This window comes from Trachemys scripta, chromosome 3, assembly GCF_013100865.1.
Source record: "Trachemys scripta elegans isolate TJP31775 chromosome 3, CAS_Tse_1.0, whole genome shotgun sequence".
Classification (NCBI taxonomy): domain Eukaryota; kingdom Metazoa; phylum Chordata; order Testudines; family Emydidae; genus Trachemys; species Trachemys scripta.
This window is the reverse complement of record NC_048300.1, coordinates 63588187-63595991: the sequence shown is the minus strand read 5'-3', so window position 1 is coordinate 63595991 and position 7805 is coordinate 63588187. Positions and strand designations below refer to the sequence as shown.

At 42.1% G+C, this 7805-nt stretch overlaps 1 protein-coding gene and 1 long non-coding RNA gene across 2 annotated transcripts in view; both read left to right on the top strand.

The window, feature by feature from the left end:
• LOC117875562 overlaps positions 1–1274 on the top strand; it is a 1807-nt gene extending 533 nt beyond the window's left edge. Inside the window, exons 2-3 of the long non-coding RNA XR_004645278.1 lie at positions 371–469; positions 1194–1274. This is a non-coding gene — a long non-coding RNA (uncharacterized LOC117875562). The remainder of the gene's footprint in view (positions 1–370; positions 470–1193) is intronic.
• A 1064-nt stretch (positions 1275–2338) lies between these two features.
• LOC117874258 (maestro heat-like repeat-containing protein family member 1) lies at positions 2339–7571 on the top strand. Its single transcript, XM_034764194.1, has 6 exons — positions 2339–2391; positions 2699–2821; positions 3517–3579; positions 5519–5562; positions 6055–6214; positions 7519–7571. The coding sequence occupies exons 1-5, from the start codon at positions 2347–2349 to the stop codon at positions 6056–6058; spliced, it is 279 nt and encodes a 92-aa protein (XP_034620085.1). The 5' UTR covers positions 2339–2346; the 3' UTR covers positions 6059–6214; positions 7519–7571.
• Positions 7572–7805: the final 234 nt, after the last annotated feature.

Genomic DNA, 7805 nt, shown 5'->3' with positions numbered 1-7805 from the left:
GGGGGGCTTTGTATTTTAATTTAATTTTAAATGAAACTTCTTAAACATTTTAAAAACCTTATTTACTTTACATACAATAGTTTAGTTATAAATTATAGACTTATAGAAAGAGACCTTCTAAAAACTTTAAAATGTATTACTGGCACGTGAAACCTTAAATTAGAGTGAATAAATGAAGACTCGGCACACCACTTCTGAAAGGTTGCCGACCCCCTCTTGTCCCTGGAGATTCAGGAAGTACAGAGACAAGTGTGGGATAAATTCAGCCATTGATAGGATATGCAGAAAACCTTTCATAATTAGAAGGAGAGTTCCATAGCTGATTGGTTCAATAGATCATTCCTTATTACTCATCTCTTCTTTACCACAGTGCCTGTGCCATCTTCTGGATGCTGTACTGTGCCACAAGAAATGGAGTAAGAGATTGTACCATAGTCTGGACAATATTCTCAGTACTCTATTCACACAGGTAAGGAGGTTGATTCCAATCAGGAGTGGAAAATAATGTCACTTTGCTCGAGATGGCATTCTTGGTCGATAATTGATTTTGCCCTTTGCAGTTGTCTGTTCTTCATCACTTTCCTGTCTCTTGTCCTGGGCTGTTTCGTTTCTCAGATATCCTAAAGAAGGGTGAAAAATCTAACATTTCTGCAGAGGGCTGTCAAGACTGAAATTTTTAGGGATGATTTGATCTGCTATTCCATTGAGGGGGGAATGCCAGCTCTGAGGATGGAAGCACTGCTATTCCCTTCTCTGTCATCACAGATCTGTTCCTCTTCATCTGCTGTTCTCTTCTCTATCACATGGGGCACTGCCCTTCTCTCCCGCTCTCTAGTTTCAGGTCAGGAAGTGGGTGCTGCTTTCTCCTCAACAGGAAAGGTTCATCACAAGACCTCTCTGGAGAGAACCTAACAACCTCCCTTGGAGGAATTCCCTCTTCTGATGCACCAATCAGGGTCACACAGACTCTTGTTCTTCTGTCAGTGGAAAACTTATCAAACGTATCAGAGTCTATCTTGGGACACTCCTGTGGGGCTGAACAAAGCAAATATGCTCTTTCTCTTTTAGAGGAGCTGGTTTGCTAAACATTCCTGGGGTGTTGAAGGACCAGGTTTTCCAGCTTCTGTGAATGTTTCAAATCCTCCTTTGCTGTGGCACCATGTGTCTGTGACAGAGATTTCTTCTGTTTTCAGGTTTCCGCTAAGACTGAAATATCTGATGTGCTAAGTAACTGGAATCAAACCTCTGCATTGCGAGCCTTCCAGGTGCTGGGTAAGAATAGAAAGAAACATTGAAATGAAACAACAGTAACAGGATCTCAGATTCCTGACTCTTCTGAAAAACCTCATTTGGAAATGTGGTGATGCGTTTTCTTCCCTTTACATCGCTTTTTATTAGTCAGACTTCTCTTCTGTTAGGTCCTATTTATCAGGAGGATATTATGGCTTTCCTCAGAAGGCCGATGGAGAGTGCAGAAGAGGTGGAGTGCACTGCAGCTCTCACAGTCTTGAGAGAAGTTATCCAGGAGCGTAAGTAAGAAAGGAAGGTGTAAGAGTGGAACTGTGGTGGGGGAGCTTGTCTACCACTTGCTTATACTCTCTCTGGCACTAGCAAGTGCCATCAGCTCCTCCCTTTCACGAGTACCAAATGAACGCATACAAATGATATGAATTATCCGTGTGCCTCTGACTGTCAACCCCAGGGACCAGGTGCTTTCTTGGCTGACTTCAATGGAACAGTGTCCCAGCTGAGGCTCTTGCGCCAGATTTTTGGAGCCAGCCTCTTGTGTGCAGGGCAGATTTAAGCTTGGCGTTAGAACTTTGTGTGTGAATGGCTGAACAATTTTATATTTGAAATCTGAATTCAAGCATACATTCCCAATCTTAATTCATGTTCACAACCTTACTGATGTTTTAATAGTGCCGGATCCTCAGCTGGTATAAACCAGCATAGCTCTATTCAGTCTCAGTCTGGCAGCAGGAGCAGAGTCAGGCAAAACAATCCTCACCATGACAAAGCTGTCTCACATGCTTAGGGTGAGGCTTGCAACATATTTAAAGAGTCCCAAAATACCCATGGCATGATGCAATGCTACCATACCAGAATGGCGCATCATGAAGTGGTGATGTAATCTTACAATAAGACAGCCGTTGTGCTTACATAACTTTTCCTGGATGACAGAGTCTAAAAAGGAGTTAACCAAATGTTTATCTAATCCACAAAAAGGCAAGAATGCTGGTAAAGGAAGTTAAAAAGAGTGAGGAGCTTCTTATGATAGAATCCAGCCTGCCAAAACTCCTGTCTGTATTCCTTTCAGCTCCCCATATGGACAAAGTAAAAGACATCATGGTGCAATCTGTGGCTCTTCTCATACAGGAAAACAACTATCAGGTAAGAGAACATTCAAATGTATGGGAACAGACTTGTCTTAAGCTTGTAGGGTGGGAGATGAATGTATAGAATCACCAGTGTAACTAAAGGGAAGGATTTTGCCTGTTGCACTGTGGCTCTGGCAACAAAGATGATGCAGCTGCATTCTCTGATTTCTCATTTATGATCAGCAAGACCCGACCATCTACTCAAGAAGCACAATGTAAAAAACTCTACTGTGGGGATGAGCATTTCAGACAGTACGTTTGTGGTGCATGGCGGGATTTTTAAATATCGTTGACTGTCTTCATTTGTGTGTCTCCTGGAGGTGAAAAGTCCTCTCTTGCAGTTGATTAGAAGTTTTGCATGCTGTGGGTATCTCACCCTGCCAGGAGGCAGTGTACTTGTGGATTTTCTCATTCGGCAGTGTGAACTCCCTGTCTGCACCATGGTAAGAAACAGAAAAACGTCTCCCCTTATTTTTAATCATCCTGGCCTCTTAACAATTATTGTTACCCTTTCCCTGGACCTTTCAAACTTTGCCATACCTTTTTCTGCCATGAATGTATACACCACTATGTATAGGGTTACCAGCTAGCAACTGTGAAAAAACAGGACAGGGGGTGGAGGGTAAAAGGCACCTATATAAGAAAAAGTCCTCCAAAATGGGACTGTCCCTTTAAAAATGGGACGGCTGGTCACCCTAACTATGTACCATTGATATAGAAAATATCATACTATGTTCTGTATAATTTTCTGCCCCTTATTGCTGTCTTCACCAGTATCCACCAGTTACATTTATTTAAGTTAAAGGGATGGTGTCAAGTATGTTTTATGCCAAAATGCAGGTTTTGGTTTTTGTAAAAACAAAAAATTACAAACCTTAATGTGAATGGGAATGATTTCCCTTTTTCAAAATTTCAATGAAAAGTGCTTTTGGGACATGGCAAACTGGGAGAAGGAAGGGGATTTAATTGGGCTTCAGTTGTTTTCTTAAGGACCACTGTGTTGGACTCAAATAATTATCTTTCAAACATTCCTCTAGATACCTGCAGCCACCCAAGCACTCTGTCCCTCTTCCCCTCCATCTCAATGTGGTTAGACGGCAAATAGATAAACTTGTCCTGATTTTTCATCTATTTATAGAAGCCTGAAGGTGACTGGGATGAAGAGGCAGTCCAGGTGTATAGTATGGACACCCTAAACCTGGTAAGCATGAATACACATGGGCTGATCAAACTTTCCAGTAGTTCCACCCAAAGGGTTCCCCCTGACTTCCTCACCTGCATGCACCAGCTGAGACATGCCTCAAAGGGATCTTCCTTCGGATGTATTCCTCATGAGAGCCATCTATATGCAAAAGAGCCTGGGTTGGTCATGAAGAGGGCAGTGTGTGATTTGCTAGGAAGAGAGGAAAGGGGTACCTTGGATCCCGCTAAGTGCTGAGTTGTTCTTGTGAGATGTTGAGTATGCTTAACTCCCTTTAATTTCCTTGGCATTCAAGGGTACACGTTAACTTACTGGAGGTGCTTAGCATACCAAAGGAATCAGGACCATAATGAGAAGGAAGGATCAAACAAAACAGTATAGATTTGGATGGGCTATTGTGAGAGGCAGAGAAAGGCAGTTGTATCTGCCATTAAGTAAGAGGTCAGAGTTCTGAAATATTGGTTAAGAAGCAGCAATTTTTTTCCATTGATAAAAGGAAAGTCACAAGAGAGCTGATGTTGCATGTGTAACACCAACAGACCCCGGTTGTCATTGGGCGGGATCAAACCTGGGACCTCTGGAGCTAAATGCATGAGCCTCTACGGCATGAGCTAAAAGCCACATGGCTCTTAACTAAGAATGTAGAGCAGAGTCATTAATCTCTCTTTAAGTGACCTCGGTGCCACTACATGGGACAGAGCACCATACCCAGGAGGTGCGTGGGTTACACACGTATAAAGATATCCAAACCTATGCTGTTTGTTGCTTTCAGGTGCCCTGGAAAATGCTATTGCAGTTTGTGTGCCCTCTGGAGTATGTCAACACTTTCATCCCCGTCTGCAAAACCTTGACATCTTTGTTCATAAAATCAGGGAAAGGAGGCCTATCTCCTTACCTGGCGGAGTTACACAGACGACGTTAGTATCAGAACAGCTACATTTAATTAAATCTCCTTCATAATATAAGATGTGAATGAAACTTTCTGCTGGAGAAGGTTACCGGACTGACACTAGTACGGTACCTAGCCTTTTAGCAAGAGGCAAAGCAATTCTTGTGGAATCTTCTCATGCAGTCAGAACTCACCCAACTCTTCAGTATACACTCTTACATTACATATGGAAAGACACAAGCAACCAATGAAAGTGCTGCGTTTCATTCCAATTGTCATACACTGACCAAAACTCTTGTCAGCATTCAAGTTTTGAATGCTAGAAATCTATAAATAAAGAGCCTTATGAGCAGGGAGATATACCTAAAAAGAAGCACAAGTGTACAAGGAAATTTCCCAGGAAGGTGAAAATCATGCCCAGCTATATTGGTTCTACCTTGAACTATTTAAAGAGCAACACAAGTCTTTATTTGAGATCCTGAATGGGACTGTCTCCTACAGTTCATATTTTTATTATAGAGTAGACTGGATTGAGACACCCTAAATAGCTGAAGGTTGCAAAGCAAAGCTCAAAGAGGCATATAAATACTCTGTGGCTGCCATTATATATGTTTATATGAAGATAATGGTGTTCAAAAGGTTCCAGAATCTACATAATTGTTTTTTGTTTTACAAGCATCCTTTCTTGATAAAGTTTTCCAACTCTGATGTCTTTTACTCATCCAGTTGTCTTTCCATCCAGTTACTGCTCGCTTCTCACCCTTTAAGTATCTTTAGCTTTAATGCTATGTGACTCATAGCAGGCATGCTGACAGGAGTCTTGGACACCTGGCCAGATGTTTAAATGCTCTGTTTTATTTTTGGTCATACTCACCTGTCCAAGAGTGACAAAACTGAGACTGACCTTATAACAAGTTAGAGAACGACCCTGTTGATCAGTAAACACTATGGACAGGTTTTAAAAAATTGTCTAATCTCTAACTCACAGCTCAATGTGTTGCCCCCAGCTCTCCAGTACACTCAATGAGCTTCTATTTCTTTTTATGACAGCGACTGAACTCCCAACCCCTCAGGCACTCCTGCTACATCTTTTGGTAAGCAATTCTTCCTGTAACTCATCTATTTGGTCCAGGATACTTGCATTTAGTTCAATAATAAACCATAAAACATTTAAAATATGTCATTTATGAAGCCAGAGTTTGCAATGGTTGGGCCAGCTGGGCCTTTCTTAAATTGTACTGGATGGTGATGGGCAGTGACCATTTCCAAGGATAATCTTCCAGATCTGCCATCAAATGCCTACGCATCCTGGCTGGATCACTTGGGATCTCTGGTGATGCCTGGTGTGGCAAGAGGAAATTGAAAGCAGGCCTCTGTGACTATCACTGTGAAATAATCTCTGACATAAGGAGGACCTGCAAATGCCATTTATGCTATAAATAAATGAACCTGTTCCAGACCACCCTGGTCTCCATCCCAGCACAAGCAACCTTTTAAGAGACAAAATGAAGCATTATACTTCAATCTCCCAACCTTTCCTTTTGCTGCTAGAGTCTTGAATTGAACACTGGCTCTTCATTTTCCAGGTGATTTCATTGTATCCATACAAAGATGGAGGCTGTGGGGTTGTTGCTCTCCAACTGCTGCATGCCCTCCACCCTCTCAACTCTCTCCATCCTGTGATTCATTCCGATTTGGGACAATTGTGGATGGAGATGATTCCTCAGCTTATACAATATCTAGAAGGTAAGGAAGTGGAAGGTGGGTTCCCAGAACAGCTGATGTATGTGACAGGCTCTGAGTCAACTCTCCTGTTGATTCAGAGTACGCTTGCATGGTCCTATGGAAGTAGTATGTATCTGTGTTAAGGCAGCTCTTATAGACTTACACAGTCCTACTCCCACTCAAGTGATTTGAAGTTTTGCTTCTGATTTCAATGGTAGCAAGACCGGCTCATAGTGCTTTATCCAGCCCAACACACCACTGTGGATTGACATTTGCTCTTGAGTCAATACATTGTAATACAATCCATTTCTTCCAGCTTCACTGGGTTTAGGTCTGAGCCTAGATGTACAAATACACTTCATTATTCCTATTGGCTTATGCTCCATTCTTGTTTCTTTTCCTGTTTCACTGGAGTTCTGACGAGTGAGGCAGGTCAGAACTCCCTCCCCACTTCCCGAGTGCATTAAGGATTTTCTTTCCTTGTAGCCCTGGTTCCCTGAGTCAGATTTGGAAGGGAAGGAAAATCTGTTTGCCAACCTTGTTTTTTTTTTTCTATATTATTTAGCTAGGATCAAATCCTGAGGCCCTTAGTCCTTATTCAGGCTCTCATTGACTTTTCAACAGGAATTTTCCCCAAGTAACAGTGCAGCGGGGGTGGAGGGAGGGTGTCATAGCACTCTAAATATAGCCCCTGCCATTCTTTTAGACTTTGCTAAGGAGAGGAGGGAATATGGTTTTAATTTGTCTGCAAAAGGGTTAAAACTGAGATGTTTCAGATGAGTGAAAGGGAATTAGGCACTCAAATTCCACTGAAATTCAATGGAAATTGGGCACTTAGCTCCCATAGGCTCCTTTGAAAATCCCACCTTTAAAGCCCTTGCTGTTTTGCCTGGAAATGCCAGCTGTGCTGTATCTCCATCAGCTTTGATAATAACTTTTTCATAGAGCCATAGATATTAAGGCCAGAAGGGCCATTCGATCATCTAGTCTGATCTCCTGTATAACAGCCAGAAGAATTTCACCCAGTTACCCCTGTATTGATCCAATAACTTCTGCTGAACTAAAGTATGTCTTCTAGAAAGGCATCCAGTCTTGATCTAAAGACTCCAACTGATGGAGAATCCACCACTTCCCTTGGTAATTTGTTCAAGTGGTTGAATGCTTGCATGCAATATGTGTATGTTGATCGCTAAGCTAAAGCACACATTCTAGCTGATACATCTCATTCTGTGCTGGTATTCAGAGTCTCCATTATGTCTTGCTGAGTCAATCTGAACAGTGTTCAAAACACTTTTGCTGACAAGCTGCATTTCTGCCCCTTCCAGCACATAATGAAGGAACTCTGGAAGAGGAGAAATGGAAGGACAAGCTGCTTCAGGTAACATTCATCCTCTCTAGGGGCCTTTAACTCTTTGACAATGTGCCTACTGTGTTCCACCTATGTTCAGCATGTGTCTATACTACACAAGGGAACCACTGCAGGATCATCTGTAACATAATAAAATGATTGGTTGATTTACCTACTCTTGCCAACGGTGTGCATCCACATAGCAACAAAATCATGTTTGTGCATCCACATACAGCATGTTTTACAGCAATGGTTTTAGCAGTG

What these genes read in the sequence shown, in the direction of transcription:
- LOC117874258 (XM_034764194.1), top strand. Translation starts at nt 2,347, where the DNA reads ATGGTGCAATCTGTGGCTCTTCTCATACAGGAAAACAACTATCAG. An exon ending in TACAGGAAAACAACTATCAG is followed by an intron (nt 2,392 to 2,698) that starts GTAAGAGAACAT and finishes TGTCTCCTGGAG; the next exon opens with GTGAAAAGTCCTCTCTTGCA. An exon ending in AACTCCCTGTCTGCACCATG is followed by an intron (nt 2,822 to 3,516) that starts GTAAGAAACAGA and finishes ATCTATTTATAG; the next exon opens with AAGCCTGAAGGTGACTGGGA.